Source organism: Planococcus citri, chromosome 1 (assembly GCF_950023065.1).
Source record: "Planococcus citri chromosome 1, ihPlaCitr1.1, whole genome shotgun sequence".
NCBI classification, from domain to species: domain Eukaryota; kingdom Metazoa; phylum Arthropoda; class Insecta; order Hemiptera; family Pseudococcidae; genus Planococcus; species Planococcus citri.
In genome coordinates this window covers 33,917,174-33,940,041 of record NC_088677.1, presented here as the reverse complement: position 1 = coordinate 33,940,041, position 22,868 = coordinate 33,917,174, and the positions used below count along the sequence as shown (strand labels likewise).

The window sequence follows — 22,868 nt, the reverse complement described above, 5'->3', positions numbered from 1 at the left end:
GTTTTTAATTGAGATCAGAGAATTCGCCATTCCGTCAGAAGAACGCAAGCTCGGAAAATCAAGTTGATATTTTAAAAATTTTAATAAATTTTTTGAATAAAGCTGAATCAGTATTCATTATTTATAGTGGAGTGGCAAATGAAAAAAAAACTGCATTTAATGAAAGAAGCGTGAATTTTGGTATGATGAATTTTTGAACCAAAATGAAGTTTTTAAGACCGGGAGCCACTCGAGCTCTCCCCTCCTTCGAGGGGGGTGGGGCTAACAATTTTGAAAATTTTCCTGTGGATAGAGTTTTAATCAGAAATCCAATATTATGGTGTCTGCTGTTAGGTATTGATCAGCACTTTCTATTTTCACCATTGAAACCATCGTCCCCTCTCTCCCCCTTGCGTGGGGCTCAGCCCCCTAAATTGTGGATCTGGAAGACGTTGAGACTCAGAAATGTTATTTTGTGAAAATATACTAAGTAAAGTGTACAAATAATTTTGGTGGTTCATTTTTTGGATCCCTCCCCCCTCTGCCCCCTGTGGCACCTTAAAACTTGAAAAACTCGCAAAATTGCCGGTTTAATGACAAAACATGGTGGAAACGGTGAGCTAAACGCTAATTCTTCTTGAAAATGGTAAGAAACATTTATTGAAAGCATTACGTAACGCGAAAAATGATTACTCCCCCCTTTACGCGCCCCCATCAACCCCTAATTGTAAAAAAAATATACTGGTCAAAATTCCATCAGAATTGAAATATTAGGCCAGTTACTGTTCAATATTGATCGATATGTTCCGCTAAAAGTGTCAGAATCATCGCATACCTCTCAACCCCTCATGGGGGCAGACCCCTAAAATGTGGAGTCGATGAAAAACCCACTTCTGGACCTGAAATTCTGTAAATATGTGTCAAACCGGACGTCAGTCTCTAGTCTCTTTGTCTGTGTTTGTCAGTTAATTGTGTCAAATCAAAGGTGTCAAATTTAGCTATTAAATCCTAGTCACATCATCTTCAATACTTCAAATTGTGTTAGGTAAGTTGTAATTAATGTTCATTGTTCGTAAATTCTTACTAAACTGGTATGGTGACTGATTTAATTCATACTTTTTCAATTACTAGAAAATTGCATGAGTTGTTTCTCATTAAAATATCGTGTCGGTATATTCACAGCAAGAATTTGCATTCGATTTCAATATGACATTGTCTTTTGAAACTTCTTCTGATGAATCAGGTAAGTTGAATTGAATTTAAAATGTCCGTGTTTTCATTTCAATGCGTTACTTTTCAATTCTCATGAATGGTTTGGTTCATTTCTTCAGAAAATTTAACAACCACGAGTATTGATGAACAGACTTCTATAGAATCCTGCAAGAATGGTTCCACGTCAAACACGAGGAAACGAAAAAGAAATAAACTGAATGAAGTATGATAAATAACATATGAAAAAAGTCATGCTTCGAATTGACTTGTGTTATTAATTTTTACATTGTTTCAGATGACAGTTCGTGTAGTCGGGGGAAGTTTAAACGATAAAATATCTGGTTTACTTGATTCGTTGGCCGATTGTAAACAAGATATACCTAGCATATTGGGCCAATTATTTCCTAAAAACGAACCTGAGTTGCAATACGGGTACCTTATTCATGAAATAATTCAAAAAGTGAGTAGATATAACTATTTAAGTAAATACTTACCTATAATAATTCATTGAAATGATGAAAAACGTAATTAAGCTGATACTCACATTCGATCTGTTGATGTTTTTCATCATTTTCAACTTTCAAAGTTTCAATATGCCATCATTCGACCGAATTTACTCCAGGGTGCTGTCCACGCCAGTACCTAATCAAGCAGTCCGGTCGGACTGCCCCGCCAAGCAAGAAAAAAAAAACGAACACAAAAAAAAACAAAAACCGATAATACCAAACGTGATGACAGTCCGGCCACTTACTGCTTATATTCCCTGAACAACTAAGCGTATTTTCGATGATGAATTTCTCGCGAATAAATACACGCACGAATCTGATTTTTTGATATGTTGTTGGCATCAACGAGAGCTTTAATTTGGTATGCTTACAAACTTTCTACGGTAAAAAATGATGTAGATTGGAATACCCAAAGTTAGCATTTTGGGGTAATTTTTGAAATCACTAATCTTCGTGTCAAGAGAAAACTACTGAACCAATTCAAGTCAAATTTCGTACACTGGTGTAAATTAATGAGTTATTTTTAGATACAACGTCAGTTTTGAAAAAAAATTATTTTTGACCCCCTTTTTCTCAATTTTAAAATTTCTTTCCCCCCTAAAACACCCTCAAAATGAAAATTTTTCGCGGTACCGTAGAAAAGGGTCATCTACATTATATTCGCCATCATTGTGCAAAATGTCAAGCAAATCGGTTCATTTGGAAAGGCTGTAGCCTTGTCAACGGAAATTTAAGCATGAAATTTCGTGATGACTATTTCCATTTTTCATCCTAAACCACCCAAAAAATGAAAATTGTTAGCTGTATCATAAAAAAGGGTAATCTACATCATATTCACTATCAATGTGCAAAATCTCAAGCAAATCGGTTCATTAAGAGAGGCTGTAGCCTTGTCAACGGAAATTTCAGCATGAAAATTCATGACAATTTCCGTTGACAAGGCTACAGCTTCTCCAAATGAACCGATTTGCTTGAAATTTTGCACAGTTGTATTAAATGTGATGCAGATGACCCTTTTTTATGGTACAGCAAACAATTTTCATTTTTAGGGTGGTTGAGGGTGAAAAATAGAAATATTCATGAAATTTCATGCTTAAATTTCCGTTGACAAGGCTACAGCTTCTCCAAATGAACCGATTTGCTTGAAATTTTGCAAAATGATAGCGAATATAATGTAGATGACCCTTTTCTACGGTACAACGAGAAATTTTCATTTTTGGGGGGTTTTATGGGGGAAAGCAATTTTCAAATTGTGAAAAAGGGAGTCAAAAATGATTTTTTTTAAAAACTAACGTTATATTTTTAAATAATACCCTAATTTAAATCACTGTACGAAATTTGACTCATATCAGTTCGGTAGTGTTCTTCTAGTGAGAAACTTTGTGATTTAATCAACAAATTATTCTAAAATTGTTGGTGTACCCGAATTCCCATTAATAATTTATAATAATGTACATTATTTAAAAAAAAAAAAAAAAAAGTCGTGATATCAATCGAAAATACTTTTAAAAAGCAAAAATTCCGCCAACCAAAAAAAAAAAACTTACCTACAAAAAAACAAAAAGAATTGTCAACAAAAATCTGATATTCTCAACGTCTTGGAGTATGTACCCAGATTCGCATTAACAATTTACAATATGTACACATTAAAAAAAAAAAGTCGTGATATCCATCAAAAATACTTTTAAAAAGCAAATTACCGCCAACCAAAAAAAAAAAAAAAAAAAAAACTTGCAAAAAGAATTGTTAACAAAAATCTGTTCATTAAGTAACTTTAATGAAAAAATTCATGATATCAAAACATCGCCAAGCAATTTTCATTCAGCAGTTGTGATCAGGAATTGATATGGAATTTCAAATTAATTTGGTACTTACTGAAATAAAATATCCATAAGTTTGAGAACTGAATTGAAAAACCGGGCCAAGCGCCGGCGGAATTTATCGGTCCGGTTTTTCAATTCAGTTCTCAAACTTATGGATATTTTATTTCAGTAAGTACCAAATTAATTTGAAATTCCATATCAATTCCTGATCACAACTGCTGAATGAAAATTGCTTGGCGATGTTTTGATATCATGAATTTTTTCATTAAAGTTACTTAATGAACAGATTTTTGTTAACAATTCTTTTTGCAAGTTTTTTTTTTTTTTTTTTTTTTGGTTGGCGGTAATTTGCTTTTTAAAAGTATTTTTGATGGTAATTTATTTGTTAATCAAGTTGAAAGACGTGAAAAATTGTTTTGTGATTCGTCGCTCGCTCTATTTTATAGGCTATAGATATAGAAAAACCCGAAAATTGTGTCGAGATATACGCGAACTTATGCGTTCAAATAGAAGTTCATGTTCGAGACAAAGAAGGACCAGAAAAATTAGAATTTGTTAATGTTCTAGTGGAAAAGTGTAAAGAACATATTGATGAAATTCAACGTAAAGAACATCAAGTGAAGATTCAGAAAAATAAAGTTGATGCGTTTTCCATTCCGGTAGGTAACAGTCATTAAAAGATTGCATGTAACTAGCAGGCGTTTTGGCTGCGGTGTCTTGCAATAAAAAAGTCTTGGATTCTTCTGTCGTGTAACTGAACGAATTTTTCCAGCAAAAAAGATTACTGGAAGAAATTCAATTAGTGTTTGAAATGCAGTATTTGCTTGACGACAATAAGCTGAAAATTTATAAGAAATCGATGTGCAGGTAAAACAAATGTCTTCGTCATTAACTAAAAATATGTGTTATGCGTGCCTGAATTGTTCCTATAACGAGTTTTCGGTCGTTTTTCCAGGTTTATCATAGCTCTTTGCAAAGTGGAAATGCCCAAATCTGAAGATATTGGTTTTTACTTCATAATGAAATCAAAATCACCAATAGAATCCTTACTAACTACCATAGGAAAACAAATTGCGATAAAATTGGTAATATTACCTACGTAAAAAATGCCTCTTTTTTGTACATTTATTGCTAGAATAAAAATATTTTTGCGCAATTTCAACGATTTCGAGGGGTATTAAATCATACCTTAATGTTGTCTTTCGCAGCAATTATTTAATAGAAATACAGAATTATCTCAGTTATTTGGTAAAGTGAACAGTCTACTCGAAGATGACGAATTACCTCCCAATATGAAATCTGTATTAACAGATATCGTCAATTTAAGAAGTGAAATGGGTAAGTTTTTCATCCTTTTGAGAAACCAATAGGTATACCATTGGTTCTTTCCTTACGTCATCCTGAATTTTTCAGATTGTTCGGAGTTTTCATTTAACCGTGCGATTTCTGACAAAAGTCACACTGGTAAACCGAACAGTCTACTCGAGGGAGAAAAATGATTTATCGCCTTTGAAATCCCCGCCGCATATCAGCAGTGAAATAGGACAAATAGGTAAGTTTTTCATCGAGTTTCATCCTCTTGAGAAGCCAACTGCAAAATGTTTTTTGAAAAGATACAGCATACCTTTACGTCATCCTGAGTTTTTCAGATTGTTCAGAGTTTTCACTTCGCAATATTTTTCCGACCCTTAATCTGGATAATATCGAACAATTACCGTTAGATCAACATCAAGAATTGGATCACTTATTTTCCTACATATTTGAAATGGTTTAGTATTTTTTAATACTGAAATGAAATTATAGTACGTATAGGTAGTTAGGTACGCAATAATGCTTCACAAATTTATTTATACGAAGATTTTTTTTTCTTCAGGTTTTGAAAAACCCACAAAACTATGAATGTTGGGTAAAATTTTGTGCCAAAAATGTCTCACAAGAAGGCAAAACAACCTTTATCGCCGTTATGATAAAAGCTTTTAAAAAATATTTCCAACAAGTTTTTTTCGATGAGGCATCAAATTTTCAAGTTGAAGAAGGAAAGAAAGGATTTTGCCGGTAAATTGATGGCTCTAAATTTCATTTAATTTTACTAAAGTGTATCTTGATACGATTTTACAGGTACTTTGTTTAATTTTGTTTCCAGGTTATTTTCGCTACTAATGAATAGAATAAGCTTTAGAAATACAGCTGCGTGTATATTATTGAATAATATAATGGAAACGTTATTGATCCACCGTAAAATCGATTTTTTAAAGGAAATATACGATCATTCAAGTGGGAAAATAGCTAAATTGAAGGTTATTAATTTACTGAAGATCGTATATGATTCATTTTTTAATTCTTTTTAAATTAAACAATTAAACATGTATTATTTTTTCAGTGTGAGCTTTTTGCGCGGGCCGGTTCCTTATTAAAAAACGGTCAATTAAAGGATGAAAACCGAAAGATGTTAATCAAAGTAATAATAGATTTTAATAAAAGAGTGGAAAGAGTTGGTAAGTATATCTTTATACGATTTCGAAAATTTTTCGAAAAATATCGAATGTAATTAATTTTTGGGAACTATAGGTTATGAAATTTACTCTGAATTGGCATATGAGACACGTCTTGCTCGTATAAAACGTAAGCACTGATTTGATTTCGTTTTAAGGATGGGAGATGAGAAATATTAAATAAGTACATAATACATCGGTAAATTAAAGAAATATGTACTAATTCATAATTGTGATAGACCTGTATACTACTTAGGTAGGCTAGAGTTATGTAAATTATTTGAGGAGCTTGGTTACAAAGTTAGACAAACGCCACAAGGTTGATTTTGAGAAAATCTATGTTTTTTGTTACAAAAATATACAGCATTGTAAAGGTGGGGGATTTTTGACAAATTGTAGTGATGATACTGAGTAACAAAAATACAAAAAAATATCCTTCCACCATCACCCCCCACCACTAATAAAAAGAACCTGAAAATGCACTTGTCTGATTTTGAAACCAAGATGAAGATAATTTGAAATGGAAGCTGTCTAGATCAGTTAGGTTTTGATACGTATAGGATTTTTAACCCTCTTTCCACTTCTGAGGTCCCTCAGTTTCAAAATAGTACATAAAAAGTCAAAAAACGCGATCAAAGTTGCGCCTTAGTTTCAAACACGGACATGTGAACTTTATCTTAGTTTCAAAATGAGACATATCCTATCATCTTAGTTTCAAAAACAGACATATCCTGGATATGTCTGTTTTTGAAACTAAGACAATTTGCACTCATGTCTGTGTTTGAAACTAAGGCAAAACTTTGAGCGCGTTTTTTACCCTTTTATGTACTATATTGAAAATAACAGACCTCGGCAATGAAAAGAGCGTTAAAAATCCTATAAGAATCAATATCTAACTCGATTTTTGTAGAAGTGGCGTTTGTCTAACTTTGTAACCAACCTCCTCATTTTAATGTGATTGAAAATTGCATAGGTAGGTATCTAGGTAATACGTATACGTATTCTTGCATTGTTCGCGTTTTATTTATAGTAAGTACGTATTATGGTATGTATTCGCTTTCATGAACGTTTCTAAATTACGAGTAGATATGTAGGTACCTATTTTATTTGTCAATAGCTTAGTATTTTTTATACCTACCAAAACAGATTGTTTTATGATTTGTTGTATTTGTGTAATCATCCTAAAATACATAAATGTACAGCTTATAGGAATCACTTTTATTTATTCACGATTTTAAAAAAAAATCATGTGTTGGACATGTTTTTGTATTGGTCAATTTATAGGGTATGCTGTCAGAATCACCCAAAATCTCAATCGAATGTACTTAGATTCGAGTGAACTGCCTCAGGTAATCGTTCAAATGATTCTCCAATGGATACAAATGACACATAAAATAATGCTGATTCGTATTCAGGGTTGGTGATTCGACAGAAAAATGGCGTACTTTAAATTTCAATCGTCTACTTTTAACCGAAGGGAAAATGTCTTGCGAAAACACGCATTTTACTTTGAATAATGAACAACGATTATAGTATTAGCATCTCGCAAGTGAGGAGACTGGTCAAAAAAAAAGGTTCGCTCAATTTAAATAATAAAGCTGGACTGATTTATCATGAAGTTTCATGGTTTTTGACATAATTGTTTGAAAGTGAATTTAAAAACTGGAGTAAATACGATGCATTCATTAAAGGAAGAAATTGCAGCCAAAATTCATTCAAAATACCATGAAATTTTTTGCCGACTTGATTTCATTGCAACCCAATGTTATAATATGAGAACCTCGCAAATGACGAATTATTCATTTTTAAACCGAAGGACCAATATGCAGGGGGATTAAATCACAATTTTGAAGTACGTATTTTGGTGATCGTCAGGGTCAAACTGGTTATCTATCGTGATTTTTGCAGGGATACAAATGGAATTTTTCTAAATCAATGAATTCTTACTAATTTACGGTCACAGATTTCATTTTTGAGGTTATTATGAAATTTTATGATATGATTTAATGTAATTCGAGGAAGCTAATTCCGAATTCAAGGGATTACCTTACATGGCGTGTGAGGTATCAAAATACATATTAGTAATATATGTTTAAGCCTCGCGAGCATAAATTTGACGTTAGTTTGGCGCTAAAATCAAAAAGGGCTTGATAGACTAGATTCTAACCCTCAAAAAAGCGATTCTGTAAATCAAATCGGGAATGTGAAATGTTTTGGGCGGGAAATGGGCTTACGGACGAGCTCTTGCTAAAAATGCAATTTCCCCAGCGCTGGACCCGCTTATTTTCGAGATTGGGGCCCAAATGGGGCCAATTTTGGGTCCGTAAATCATTCGAGGAATGTGTGGGGAAATTGCATTTTTGGGTAGTGTTGGTATCGTAGATGAGAAATGTGCAATTTCCCCAACCCCCCAGGCGCTTATTTTGGGCTCACCCCCCTTTCAAAATTTCGACTTTCCAATAAAAATTCATTGAAATACGAGAAATTTACACTTTCGGATGAAATTTTGTATACTAACTAATGAAGGCATGAAGAAATCATATCTGGCGAGTTTTGGTTTTTCCAGGCCCCAATTGGGGTTGCAGGAGCACCCCCACCCCCAATTTTGAAGTTGGGGTAAAATGTCGATATTGGTGTCGTTTTCGTATGAAACGACCACGCCGATGACGAATATGAAGTCAGATTTGAGACTGCACCTCTCAGTACCCGGAATGAGTGGATATAATACTTGTGAAAATGTAATCGAGTCATTCGTCATTCCACATCAATTCGACCAAGAAGTTGAAAGAGGGGGGGTCGGCGATTTCTTTGAAAATTTTCCTGTGGAAATACCTTCCGAAGGGATGACCAATGGCGCAAATTGCAGCCCTCTACCCCTTGTTCAATGGCTGGTAGGGGGTGTAAAAAATTTCAGTGAACTTGAAATATCATCCATTTCAGCAGTGGATTACTAGGTAACCACGATACCTACTTAAATTGAACTTTTTCCAATAGTTAGAGTTAAAAGGTTTTTTCACTCGAAAGATTAGCTCGAAAAGTTTCAAAACGTAGTTTTCTTATCGTTCTGACTCTCAAAAATTAAGAAAAAAATATATTATGGACAACTTTTCATGCTGAACAACATATGTGTACCGATATTTCAAAACGGCCCATTCGGTCGGTGCCGAGAAGTGTGTAGATTTTATTTTTCAAAAATCGGTACAATCTTCCAAAGTTTTCCAATTGATCTAAACAGCGCGCGAACGTGAAGGTTTTACGGACAGCTTCACACTCAAACACTGTTGGGATTCACCGGAGAACACTGGAAGTTTGTTTTGATTTTTGAAAAATAAAATCTACACCCTTCTCGGCACTGACCGAATGGGCCCTTTCGAAATATCGGTACACATATTAAGAAATTGGGATGGCATTATTTCGTAAAGTCAATTTTAAAAAATTGAAAGTTTGCGAAAAATGCGGTCGATTTTTTGATTTGAAACATGAAAAAAAGTTTTGATTGGTGAAGTGGACCCATTTGACTTTTATTTACACATCCATTAAAAAAAATCATTATTTTTTGCAATGAGTGTAATTTTTATCAAATTTTTCATGAAATACGTCAGAAAGAGGTCAAAATAAGACAACTAAATGAATTTTAACTTAAAAACTTTGTTTAATGTTTGGAATTGAAAATTGAATTTTTTCGAATTTTGATTTTTTTGTGATGAGTTCATTTCATTGATTGAAAGGATTTTTTCAATTTTTATTAGAAAAAGTTCCATTTTAGTAGGTATTAGTGATGGGCGATTATTGTTTTTTTTGAATAAATCAATTATTTTTACATATGTAGGTCAAATTGTGTAGATTTCAGTTCAATATTAGGATGATTTTTAAGAATGTAAAAAATGAAATATTGACTGACTCATCCTGTAACTTCAAAATTTTCTCCGAAATAATCACATTTCTGTCATTTTTCATTATTCAACAGTCAATTAATTGACATTCTTACGTTTTCAGAAATTTTGAACATTTTGCCTTGTAAAAAAACAATCGATTATCAGGAAAAATTACAAGAAATCGCCGACCCCCTCCCCCTTCAACTTCTTGGTCGAATTGATGTGGAATGACGAATGACTCGATTAACTATGGGAAAAAGTTCAATTTAAGTAGGTATCGTGGTTACCTAGTAATCCACTGCTGAAATGGATGATATTTCAAGTTCACTGAAATTTTTTACACCCCCTACCAGCCATTGAACAAGGGGTAGAGGGCTGCAATTTGCGCCATTGGTCATCCCTTCGGAAGGTATTTCCACAGGAAAATTTTCAAAGAAATCGCCGACCCCCCCTCTTTCAACTTCTTGGTCGAATTGATGTGGAATGACGAATGACTCGATTACATTTTCACAAGTATTATATCCACTCATTCCGGGTACTGAGAGGTGCAGTCTCAAATCTGACTTCATATTCGTCATCGGCGTGGTCGTTTCATACGAAAACGACACCAATATCGACATTTTACCCCAACTTCAAAATTGGGGGTGGGGGTGCTCCTGCAACCCCAATTGGGGCCTGGAAAAACCAAAACTCGCCAGATATGATTTCTTCATGCCTTCATTAGTTAGTATACAAAATTTCATCCGAAAGTGTAAATTTCTCGTATTTCAATGAATTTTTATTGGAAAGTCGAAATTTTGAAAGGGGGGTGAGCCCAAAATAAGCGCCTGGGGGGTTGGGGAAATTGCACATTTCTCATCTACGATACCAACACTACCCAAAAATGCAATTTCCCCACACATTCCTCGAATGATTTACGGACCCAAAATTGGCCCCATTTGGGCCCCAATCTCGAAAATAAGCGGGTCCAGCGCTGGGGAAATTGCATTTTTAGCAAGAGCTCGTCCGTAAGCCCATTTCCCGCCCAAAACATTTCACATTCCCGATTTGATTTACAGAATCGCTTTTTTGAGGGTTAGAATCTAGTCTATGAGGAGAGGAGAGACCGAAATAGAAGAAGGTTTAAAATGTTTGAAGTACCTATCTAAATAATGTTATTGAATATCCTGAGCACGAATGTGATTTTATTTTGATGCCAAACTCAAACAAGGCTTGGAGAAGGGCGCAAAATATGTTTTTGAGCCTTCCGAGCGCGAACTTGATATTTTAAAATAGGCTTGAAGACGGACGAGGGGCCAGTTTGGAAAAGGCTAAAATGTCTCCGGTGAGAGTTGTCCAAAGATGTAAGTATAACTGTTTTAATACATCTACCTAGCTACTAGAAAAATTCCATAATTTTCGAAAAGATCACGATGCGAATGAATTACTTGTATTGTGCCTCGTGAATACTGGATAGGTAATATAAAATATTATCAACATCGCTGCAAATGCAATGAATCGTGTTTCAAGGCATTTCATAAATCAGCTAACAGCTCATTTTAGATTTTATGAAAGCGAATAGAATGAGAAAACGAACGAAATCAAATGATATCTTTTTACTTCAATTACAGAATCATCGTAATATTACATAAAAGTAAAAAACTTACAAGCATATACTCAACAAAATATTAATTTCAATTTATAATTATAAACTTACAAGTGAACTGCACCTTAAATATTAATCCTGGTAAAAAGGTAACGCACTGTAAATATTATGTAGAACATCTCTAGCCACACATACAGCTTATAAATATCCGAGGCACCTATGTCCAATTGATATCAAATCATTTTCATTTTGATTCTCAGTTTTAAATGACGGTTTCGTCGAGAAATTAAAGACTTTTTTCATCTAGATATTTCGACAACACGACGTCAAAGTTATCTAACCCATATAATCGAATCAATCAAACATAAGACCAAAGAAAGTGCTATTTCGCCTTCCAACGAATATCTACTCGCTTAAAATACACATTACACATGTACTTTTGGGGTTACAATCCGAATTCGAAAGAGGTAATACATATCGCATCGTTAAATATTGCTCTTTTTTTTCATTAAAAAACAAAATCAAACAACAAGAAAAAAAAGTTAACTTCATTCGATATTGTTCTAATTCAAATAACATCTAAATTTAACGAACCGAAGTATTGGAAACATGAAAAAATTAAGTAATGTTTGATTAATAGAAATTAACGTTGAAATATTTCACAGTTTTTTTTTCTTTTAAATTATAGCCTCTCAAGTGACTAGTAAGACAAAAAAGTAATTTTATATTAAATAAATGCCGAACTAGAGGTTTAAAAGTTCAATTTTCAATGTTCTCGTTAAATAGAAATCGGTAATACGATTACGCTTCTTCAAAATTCCTTGTTTTTTTTTAAAGAAAAATTCCATTAAAAGTAAAATTTATGTGATCTAAATTTCAATTCAAAAGTTAAAAAAAATTAATATTTCAGCCAAACTATTATGAAAATGCTACCCCAACAAGACACACGACGACAAAATTAATTTACTAAAGGAACTGTCGGATGGTAATCGTAAGAGAATATGAATCGATGTCAGTAAGAAATTTACACACACATTCACTCTTTCTAGAACAACCACTGAATCGATTTGAGGGCTTCAAAGAGGACCGCTTTGTGGCCCTCTTTTCAACGTACATGGCCGACTCACAAACACACTCACACATATATACAAAAAAAAAACCATAGTTCGTTCATCGTAAGATGATAACAAATTCACGTGGGACATATTCGAGATAAAAATAACGATAAATTAAAAAATAAATCGTAAAATTTCAATCGTCCTCGATTTCTTATGCTCGTGCAAATTTTCGAATCATAACTGACGAATAAAAACTTCAATCCTTATACAACTAAAGACTAGAGGAAGGAAAAAAGAATTAAAAATAGAAAAAAAAAGAAGAAAAGTATTATTAATCGATATTCGACGAACTATGAATGAAAATTTAATCAGGATTGCAACGATGGATCATCGAGGATCAAGAATAAGGGAATACGTTTATTAAATTTGAAATCTACAATTTAAGAGATGAGAAAGCATCGATTTATTATTCAAACCAGATCACTAAAAAAATACTCAAATTTCATTCATTCGAAAATTTGACCGAGTTTTTGAGTTTCAAAATTTTCGAAATTTTAAATTTTAAAGATCCAAAAATTATGTTAGATAGAATTTTACTCGAAATAATATTTTAATGCAGATGATTTTACAGGGAAAACAAACACCTAAAATGACCAGAAATTTTTCTGATCTTTTCAAGAATAGAATTTAAAAAAAAAAAAAATCAAAGTCAAAAAAAAACTTGAACGCTTTCACTGGGGTAAACTTCTAGCAAAAAATTACAATTTCTTCATTTTTTTACTCAAATATCTTTATTATTTTATAATTTGGATGAAAATTTTACAACTTTCGAACGTTTTGATCTCAAAAAAAAAAAAAAAAAATTAATTGGGTATGAATCAGAAATTTGTTTTTATTTTTCATCTTTTTTCATTAAGTATTTATTTCAATTGAAATGTTGTCAGAAAATTTCGAATAAAAATATTTTAAAACAAAAAACCTCTCGATACTCTCAGACCAGCTCGTCGCAAACCTAAAATTTAACCAGATAGCATTTTCATAAACTCTTTTATGTAATTCTATTCGTATTCTTAGTCAAACATTCTCAAAAGCTTCACTCGATTCGTGAAATTTCGGCGTATTTAAATAAATTAAATAAATAAAACAATACAAAAAAAAAGTAAAAGAAATCCTTATCTATAATAATACTAAGAAGATATTTTCAAGGCAACGGATTTGGAGCATTAAACTTAAGAAATAAGCGTTTTTCATTCAACAACTTCTAAGCAACGATGCCAGCGACGCTGAAGTACGAACTCATATCTAGACAGACACGTAGGTAAATTTGCATAGAATAGGTAAATATATCTAAAAACTAACTAGTAAAAAGGGAACTATCGAAAAAAGAAAAACGTATCTTTAAACAAAAAAAATCATATATCCGGGTACATGTTGCTAATTTCCGCGAATATTATTCGAGTACGCTAAAAATCATCGCGGTACACGAATAAAATAATAAATAAGGAAAGAGAACCCAACACACAAAAACACACGACGACGACCACAATAATCCTAATTTAACGGTAACTAAACACAGTGCGCTACAGCTCGTAAAATTAATAACTTGAATACTGAGCACGTTAATTTCGACATCGTCGATTAGTTAAATAACAAATAGCGTACTAAGGACTCGTAAAAAAAAAACCACAATAAAGATAAAACAGGATAAAAATAAATGGAAAAAAATTACTAAAAACGAGCTCGTATTTCCGCGTCACTAACGTACACAGACATGGCCAGAAAACAAAAATTTCAATTTGAAAAATTCGTTCGTCGCGTTCGAAGCGTCGCACTAGGTTTTTTTTCGTTTCGAAATTTACTCGTAACAATTGCAGGCGTTTTACTATCATATCCGTTCACGAAATATTGTCGACGACTTATCACACTACACGCTACAAAAAGGAAAATTATAAAAAGCCTATTCGGATTAAAAATTGGGGGGAATTCGATAAAGTTACTGTACAAAGCAATTAAGACTTAAAACTTATTGCAACAAAACAAAACATACTAAAAATATGACAAGAGAAAGGAAAAGAAAAAAAAAATTAACAAAAACTCGAACAACAATGTTTTTGTACTTTTTTTCTTTAAATAAGATTATTTTCATTTTATCAAAATTATTTTTTAAAAAATGAGAATACAAATTTAACAATTAAAAAATTTGTACTAATCCTTTCGGTTAAATATTTACTTGACACCAACAATTTTTTCTAATAATACGAAGGATATCGACAGACATTTAAAAATATATCACAACATTTACAAAAGATCAAGAAACACGTTTCAAATCTACGCATCATTTCGACAAAAAAAAATAATCAAAATCAAAATCAAAAATAAATTACATCTTTCACATTAAAAATCAACGTTATGATAAAATTATCATATAAAATAGGAAAAAAATGTTTTCGTTATAAAATAAGAAATTAAATTAAACGGCACAAAAAACGCGTTCTCATAATGCAGGTAAACTTATTAATGGACACGCACAAAAAATGTAAAAATTAAACTGGTAAAGTCGAAGAGAGAGAGAGAAAGAGAGGGGAAAAAAGAAAAAAAAATACAAACATAATAAATACACTAGTTGGTTAAAAGAAGAAAGAAAAGAGGAGAAAAAAATGGTATAACATTCGAAAGAATTCAAATTAGTTAATTCTAAGTACACTAAGAAACTTGTAAAAAGAGTGTGTTCCTAAAATGGATATTAAGAAGCAACGTCCCAGATTTCTGATAGAAAAGGTGGTAAAACTTTACTCTTCAGTTTCAGCGTTAAACACATTTCAAAATTCCTATTTCCTAATGTTCTTAATTCAGTCAATACTGATAATAATCTAGCAAATATGGTAGTTGAGTTCGGCCGAACTCTGTTATCGACGTAAGACTTTAAAGTTTCGATATAAACTTCTTGTATTTTCTCCACTTTCCAATCTTCGACCAAAGCAGGTCGACCTGAAAACAAACGTCGATTAGTATTTTTTAATCGTGGATACGAAATGACAATAAAACTAAATGCGAAGATTCTTCAAACAATGACCCACTCGAAATAAATTCATAAGAATTGAAGCATTTTTCGATACCAATCATCAATTATAAAAAACTGGTAACATTTTGGAGGAGACCCACAAAAAACTCAAATACGTACATCTTTTTTTTCAATTAAAGAGTTGAAAAGTATTTAAAAAATTGATACAGCGATGAAAATTGCAAGAATGTCAAATCAGATGTTAGTTTTTAGTTCTTACTAAATAATTGGCCATTACATATTTACTCAATGGATTCATTTTATTGAAAAACTCAAGAAAATTTTTAAAAATTGGAAAAAAAATTTAAAAGACCACTGAAATAATCAAACACTAGGGGGCTTCGCCCCTTAGGTCGCTCCGCGACCTCGACCCCCAGCTCGCGCACTCGCTTCGCTCGTGCTGCTCGCCCTGGACCTCGCTTCGCTCAGGCCTCTCGCCCCTTCGGGGCTCGCTTTTTTGACAACTCAACTCATGCCCCTGCTCCTAAATGCAAATCAGTTGAAATGTGTCAATAGCAAATTCTACTCTGGTTCTAAAGTACAATGTTTAAAAAATTCAAGTTTGAACAATATTTTTATCAATTTCTATACAATGAATTAAGGACATTTTTTTTCTCAAAAAACTTACATCTATTCACTTCAGATTTATACCTTGAGGTGTTGAATTACTCTGGTATACTTACTGACTTGATAATTATCATCATTTTTTAGGAGTAAATTTTCTGAAATTCTACATATGTAAAATTGGGTAAAAAAAATGTTTGAAATTCTTGTAAAATGATGACATAAAATGAGTAGGTAGTGAGTATGCTGGAGTAATTCAATTCTATTAAATGAAAATCTGAAGTAGGATAGTCAAATTTGTATCCCAAGTATAGAAAGCTTACCAGTGGTAGCTTAGCTAAGGGAGGGACGTGACTTGAGCCACCCCCCCCCCCGAGAGTGAAAATTAGAAAAAAAAATGCACGCAATAATGAACCGTTTTTTCGTTTTTCGACCCATTTTTTTCAACAAATTTTCGCTCTCAATTCACTTGAGCAGTAATTGCACCTTCATGTCCATACAAATTATCATACATTACGAAGGGTTTCCATTACATTACCTCTAATTTCGATTTTTCATACCCAAAAATCTGGTTTTGCCCTCTCTTTTAGAAAATTCTGGCTACACTGTACTGAACCCTTCTCCATCTTCACATTAACTTTTTTACAAACAATGTTCCACTAAACATTTAAATTTGTGTGTTGAAATAAAATCCTAACCCAAAAATGATCTCAAGTGTAGAACCTCCTCTCCTTACTTATTATTTTAACAGACACCACAATATTCCAGTTTTGAAAAAATAAAATACTATAGCAATGAATGTAACTCGCAACACAACAACATCATTCCCTCCTCAACACCCCTACGCTGTAAACACGCCCACATAGCAACGTTCTGAGTGTATTGTTGTCGGAGTGTATTGTTGTCGGTGTGCATTGTAATAGGTACGTGCATTTCTACACAATAGAGAAAGTGTTTTTTCAATTTTTTCGACCCTTAATTTAAGAAATTCCGATTTTTTTTTCTTGATGACATATCTACACGTCGAAAGGAACGTTTGAAAAGAAAAATTGTTGAAATCGGTTCGATAGAAAAGGCTGGCGAACTCTATCAAGGTTTCTACTCGAAATTCTATTGTTTAAACACAATAGAAAACGTGTTTTTTCAATTTTTTCGGCCCTTAATTTCAAAATTTTCGATTTTTTTTTCTTGATGACATATCTACACGTCAAAAGGAACGTTTTAAAACAAAATTTGTTGAAATCGGTTCAGTAGAAAAGGCTGGCGGACTCTATCAAGGTTTTCCTTCAAACATCTTTTAATATATAAGGATTGTCTGATTGTCACTAAGAAGACAAAAGCATTTTTAGAAATTCTTTCTAATCAAGCTAGACAGACGGCCAAAGAAAAATCCAAATGGAAAATTTGTAAAAATTATGAAAACAAACTAATGAATTAAAAATTTTCCGTTCATTAAAATGAAAACTAATCATAAATGCACAAAATTATGAAAAATAGAAAAAAAAGACAGAGAGAACACTCCCGTCTACGAATGTTTGAAAAAAAAAATTGAAAACTACAAGAAGAAAATTCAAAACATTAGAAAAAATATGTTCGAAATAAGTATTAATAAAATTCAAAATTCTAATGTTCCTCTTCTCGACTCGTCAAAGGTAAGTATGCTTTTTGATGATAAAATGGGCCAAAATTTGAGGAAAACAATTTCATCAAGACAGAAATAGGCACAAAAACACATATTTTTGGTTGAAAAAAACTCACCTGAAAATATCACAATTGCTGTAAGCAGAGCGTACTCGGCGTTGTCCACTTTCATAGCCCACATCTGCCTACAAAATCTTAATAAATCTTCGATAGTTTCACCCATACCAGCGTCATTGTACGAGTCTTTTGTATACGGTTGATTATTAGCGAAAACGATCGAATCCGTATTCGAGTCATATTTTCGAGCCATTCTTAACATCATTACTTCGCTAGAACATGCCTGAAAAAGCAAAACAAAAATTATAATCGTTAAATTTAAATCACAAAATGACATTTTTCTTTACAAATTATGAAAAATATGTAAGTAATTCATTCTGTAAATACTAAAATTAAATAGGGAGAGGGAGTTTGGGCTCCTAACGAGTGAGCGAGAAACTTTCAAAACTTTTGTCATAAAATTACAGACTTACAATTCTGTTAACACAAGAATGAAAAATTTGCCTTTAATAATTCCGGTACTTGGTTGGATATTGAATAACCATTATTTTAGAATATTTTTCGACCAATATTTTTTCAGATCTGCTACCAGCATTATTTGCATCATAAACCGATATATTCAAATGACACGACGGAGTCGTCGTCGTCGTCGTTAAGTAACGTTCCATATTTTAAAATACACATCAGCATAATTCGCCATCGCTCGTATAAATTTTTTTCCTTCAAAAAGCAAAATTTTTCAACCTTGAATTTCGGTTAGTACCGTTTAAAGCGTTGTCAGTCGTACGAGCACGTTTAACCTATATTTTATAAATAAGATTACATTTCAAGGAAATGGCGACTTTAAATGTCATGTTTTCAAAATCATGTACCAATTGAAAAATACCTACATCGTACACCGTACAAGGAAAACCGAAACGTTCGACGAATGATTTATTGTAAACGAAATCTCTGACGTGTTTCTTTTCGGCGTCTAAGTATAGCGAGAATAAAATAATCCGCGGTAAAAATAACGTTTCATTTCCATAAAGCTTGATAAAATAAGGTTTGAACTTGACGAAACAAAATTACGAAAAACTGCGTGAATTTTACATAATGCTGAGAAGTCTGGAAGCCGGAAGGTGACCCCCTGAAGTGAGAAACTACATAAACAAGGCTCTAGGGGGTGATAAAAATTTTTAACTTGATGTCTTTTACACGCGAAATGAAGTATTTTTGAAAGAAAATACATATTCCACACGTTCAATTCCCAACACAAGGCAATTCAAATAATTTTCTTCGCAATGTCAAACAACAATTTGGAATATTATAATTTTTTTTTCAAAACAGGGTTTAAGAAATCTGACAAGGTATCAAAAATTCATCACTTGACAAAATCTCAGATGCAGAATTCAATTTTTTAATTTTTGGCTAATTTTTAAAAATTAAAAAAAAAACATAATTCGATAAATTCTCAAGATAACTGAAATTTGGTTTACAGCTCAGTTTCAATTTGTTAAATCAATTGGTAGTTGTTTCGACTTTTCTAGAGCTCCCAGCAAATTTTTGTACCTTGACAGGTTTTAAAACATCGCATAAAAAAAATTAAAAAGTGAAATTCATCAACTAAAAACTTGGAATAACAGTTTTTCGGTTGAATTAAGCATTGTTTTTTTTAATTGGTATCTATTTTAGGGGACTGGAAAATTCAAAAATCAGCAGAAGGCTACAAACTATTCGATCCGCCAGCTCAAAAGTGGTCTAGAAACTAAATTTCAGTTTTTCATCCCTATTTGATTACATTCTGCATTTTTCGAACGGAAAATAGCCGATGAGTCAAAATTCAGAAAATTAACGAATAGACATATTCAAAACCAAAAATGTTGTTAGATGATGTATTTTTGAGAATTTCTTTGATTTTTCTTGATCAGATGCAGCGATTTTTACATTGATTGGAATATCTTCATCTTTGGTTGAAAATCGTATTTTTTAGATGTTGTTTATGCCAGATCAACAAAAAACTGATTGAAAATTGATTTTTGATTTTTTAGTACAATTTAGGGAATTAAAAAAATTAAATCAATATCTCCAAATTTCAACTCGAGATCATTTTCGTTTCCACCAGCGGCACCAGCTTGTTCAAGTGCACAGTTTTTCGAAAAATCTTGCGTATTCCAAAAATTCTGCAATTTAAGCGAAAAAGCTAAGTATACATTTATCGACACCTATTCAATATTTTTTTGGCTTATAAAAAATATAAGTAAGAGAATTGAACCGAAGATTTTTTGTTTTCTTTGAAAAAATAAAAGTAATATTGGACCTCTTTTCCACCTCAGAAAGTATTAGCCACATAGAAACATTTTTTTCAATTCGCTTCAATTAAATTCATCATCTTTATTTTTTGATTTTTCCAACTGCTCTTTTCAAGGTATAGAATCGCCCTAAAATTTTCAAAATTTACTATCACATTTCACAAGACTACGTACTTCGTTTCAAAACTTCCTTTTTACTATTTACAAACGAACTTGGAAAACATAAATATCCGTCGATGCCTTCGAATCGAGTTTGAACGATGAGTAATAAAATTTCACCACAAAAATTACTTTTCGTCGCTCGAATAACATCACCATTTTGAAGATATTATGTATTTCAGAACGTACGAGTTTAGGAAAATCATCGAAATTCTCCGCACGACCTTTACCAAATAATCTCGATTTCGTAATCAAAACAAATACCCTGAATTCATTTACCTACGTTAATGAAAAAAGTAAGTTATTCAACGTAATCTCGTATGTTATCAGGACCAGGGTTAAATTATCGCTCAGAATGAGGCAAATTTTTTTTATCACGACATATCGAACCCATTAGTGAAATCTTATCACAAAAACGACTTTATTTTTAAGGTCAATATTTCGTACGTTACGTAGGTACATATGGAAGTGCAATGAAACGAAAATCGTCTCATTCTCGCTCTCGTTTCCAACTAACACATTTTTTATCTACGTTTTAAAGAGGGTCAAATTCAGACTAATGAACGTGGGTCGTGAACTAATATTGATACAAACGGTACCATATGTAGTAAGAGGTACATATTAAACATTCGAGTAATACGATATTTACTTTTAACAAAGTGATTTGATCCTCTCGAAGGAGCTTATCAAATCCGGGTAAACTTTTCGCAAATTCAACGATCAACTGCACCGTTAGAATAGTCATTTCGGTAATATGCTTATACTTCATATCGCCTTCAGCATGCGGATCGGTTTCGTCGCTCTGCGAATAAAAAAAATAAGCCATGGTTAAACATCGTTCGATTATCAAACAGAAATAATACCTAGAGAATAAAAATAGCTGGGATTTCTTACGCTAAAAACTCTTTGGAGATCATCGGGTGATGGCTGCTCATACTGTTCTTGAAAATAGACTAAACTATGTATTAGTTCTTCTTGTTCGGTACTGACTGGTTTCACTCCGTTCACCATCATAGGATCTGAGTCGACCTGTAAACGCGATCAATCGTAAATAAGAATTGGCCAAATTACGTACAATTATACGGGCTAGACTATTCGATTGTTTCAAAATTTAAATGTTATCTAGAATGAAATAATTATTAGATGCACGTGGAATGGAGGATGATGAATCACAAGTGCGACGATCGTCCATCGTGGATAAATTTAATTTTAATTTATAATTCGTCATTTCCGAATTCAACGTTTGTTTTTAGATTCTCTTCTGCGAATGTGGAGTCAATTCTATAAATTTTTAGACGTCAAATTCCACAAACGATTCAACGTTTCATGACGAGAGAATAAGTACAATTTCAGGGGATTTTTTTTCCATCTCTCATTGAGAAAAAATTCGAAAAATTTATCTTCAAAGAAAACATATAATCGGATCTCCCTAATACGTACAATTTAGAAATCAAAATAGAACAGTGTGAGTAGGTCTAGGACCTAGGTACTACTCGTAATTAAAATCAAACATTAGATACTCGTATTTGTCCTCGATTACAAATCAGTGCTGATTTATCTTTAGATTATACCTATTTATAAAAGGTACATATTAAGGTTACATGAATACATAAAAAGTTACCCTTTGCAGTTCCGGCTCAATTTTTATGGTTTCGGGTGAACCATTCGTGGTTGAATTAGGTTTATCTTTATCTTTTTGCGCTTTTTTCTCCTTTCTTTTTACAGCACATTGGTATTCTGGTACAACGCCTGAATTTAACAAAACGACAAAAAAATCAATCAATTATTATTCAATCATTCAAAATGTTTGAAACGAAATGCAGGATATAAATTGATAAACTAAGATTATTCTACTTTAAATTATATGCCCACTGGAGAAAGATAATTGACTCAGAAAAGAAACAAATGTGCTCATACAAGCTATTGCAGCGAGGAGGAGGAGTGGTGAGATTGCTATGTCATTTTCGATATTCTCGACATGAGAAAAACATCAAAATCAAGTTAAAGATGATACAATTTTTGTAACTTCCGAATTATTATTTTTTTATTCGAATTTGACTTTGAATCAATGACGATTTTTACTTTCGAAAAAATTCTACTGATATTTTAATCAATGTTCAGGTAATGTTGATCAAATTTTACCAAATTATTTCTTCATTTTTTGAAATAATTTTTTACAGTATTTCATGATGCTTTCAGCAATTTTCTTTTCGATTTAGACAAACATTTTTACCCCCCCCCCCTCCAATTCTCCCTTCATTCCACAGAAGAGATATTCCAACCAGCAGAATTCATTTTCAAAAATACACTACTAAGTCAAATTACAGATGGTGTGTTTCATTTTTTAATTTTCGAACAAATTTTCCAATTTCAGGGAAAAACTCAAAATTTGACAAAATTGAGATAGAAAGGTAATGTTTTGATTATACAGGTCTGATTTTTGACCTCTCAAAAATCAACCGTTAGTGATTTCAGACCATTTCAGAGCCCCCAGTAGATTTTTTGATTTTCCCGCGTGTTTTGCTTTTTTTAATGACAATTTTTTCAAAACTAGAAAAATCTAAA

General features: G+C 32.4%; 3 protein-coding genes across 8 annotated transcripts in view; 2 read left to right on the top strand and 1 right to left on the bottom strand.

Annotated features, from left to right (window-relative positions):
- The first annotated feature begins 893 nt into the window (after nt 1–893).
- Nucleotides 894–4,684, top strand: LOC135831540 (uncharacterized). Its single transcript, XM_065344112.1, has 7 exons — nt 894–1,024; nt 1,111–1,222; nt 1,311–1,414; nt 1,487–1,651; nt 3,967–4,179; nt 4,293–4,387; nt 4,476–4,684. The coding sequence occupies exons 2-7, from the start codon at nt 1,186–1,188 to the stop codon at nt 4,621–4,623; spliced, it is 762 nt and encodes a 253-aa protein (XP_065200184.1). The 5' UTR covers nt 894–1,024; nt 1,111–1,185; the 3' UTR covers nt 4,624–4,684.
- Nucleotides 4,685–4,936: 252 nt separating this feature from the next.
- On the top strand, nt 4,937–7,150 carry LOC135831541 (uncharacterized). Its single transcript, XM_065344113.1, has 6 exons — nt 4,937–5,072; nt 5,170–5,288; nt 5,394–5,575; nt 5,664–5,817; nt 5,901–6,015; nt 6,089–7,150. The coding sequence occupies exons 2-6, from the start codon at nt 5,286–5,288 to the stop codon at nt 6,151–6,153; spliced, it is 519 nt and encodes a 172-aa protein (XP_065200185.1). The 5' UTR covers nt 4,937–5,072; nt 5,170–5,285; the 3' UTR covers nt 6,154–7,150.
- A 4,317-nt stretch (nt 7,151–11,467) lies between these two features.
- The window catches only part of EcR (Ecdysone receptor), an 80,355-nt gene continuing 68,954 nt past the window's right edge, over nt 11,468–22,868 (bottom strand). For all 6 annotated transcript variants that reach the window (XM_065344100.1, XM_065344101.1, XM_065344102.1 and 3 more), the window contains 5 exons: nt 21,925–22,052; nt 21,198–21,332; nt 20,953–21,105; nt 17,914–18,136; nt 11,468–15,518 (listed from right to left, as the gene is read on the bottom strand). In XM_065344100.1, the coding sequence (XP_065200172.1) occupies nt 15,274–15,518; nt 17,914–18,136; nt 20,953–21,105; nt 21,198–21,332; nt 21,925–22,052 (884 nt within the window). In that variant the 3' untranslated portion in view covers nt 11,468–15,273. The remainder of the gene's footprint in view (nt 15,519–17,913; nt 18,137–20,952; nt 21,106–21,197; nt 21,333–21,924; nt 22,053–22,868) is intronic.

What these genes read in the sequence shown, in the direction of transcription:
- LOC135831540 (XM_065344112.1), top strand. Translation starts at nt 1,186, where the DNA reads ATGACATTGTCTTTTGAAACTTCTTCTGATGAATCAG. An exon ending in AAAGAAATAAACTGAATGAA is followed by an intron (nt 1,415 to 1,486) that starts GTATGATAAATA and finishes ACATTGTTTCAG; the next exon opens with ATGACAGTTCGTGTAGTCGG. An exon ending in TTGATGCGTTTTCCATTCCG is followed by an intron (nt 4,180 to 4,292) that starts GTAGGTAACAGT and finishes GAATTTTTCCAG; the next exon opens with CAAAAAAGATTACTGGAAGA.
- LOC135831541 (XM_065344113.1), top strand. An exon ending in GGAAAGAAAGGATTTTGCCG is followed by an intron (nt 5,576 to 5,663) that starts GTAAATTGATGG and finishes TTTTGTTTCCAG; the next exon opens with GTTATTTTCGCTACTAATGA. An exon ending in TAAAAGAGTGGAAAGAGTTG is followed by an intron (nt 6,016 to 6,088) that starts GTAAGTATATCT and finishes TGGGAACTATAG; the next exon opens with GTTATGAAATTTACTCTGAA.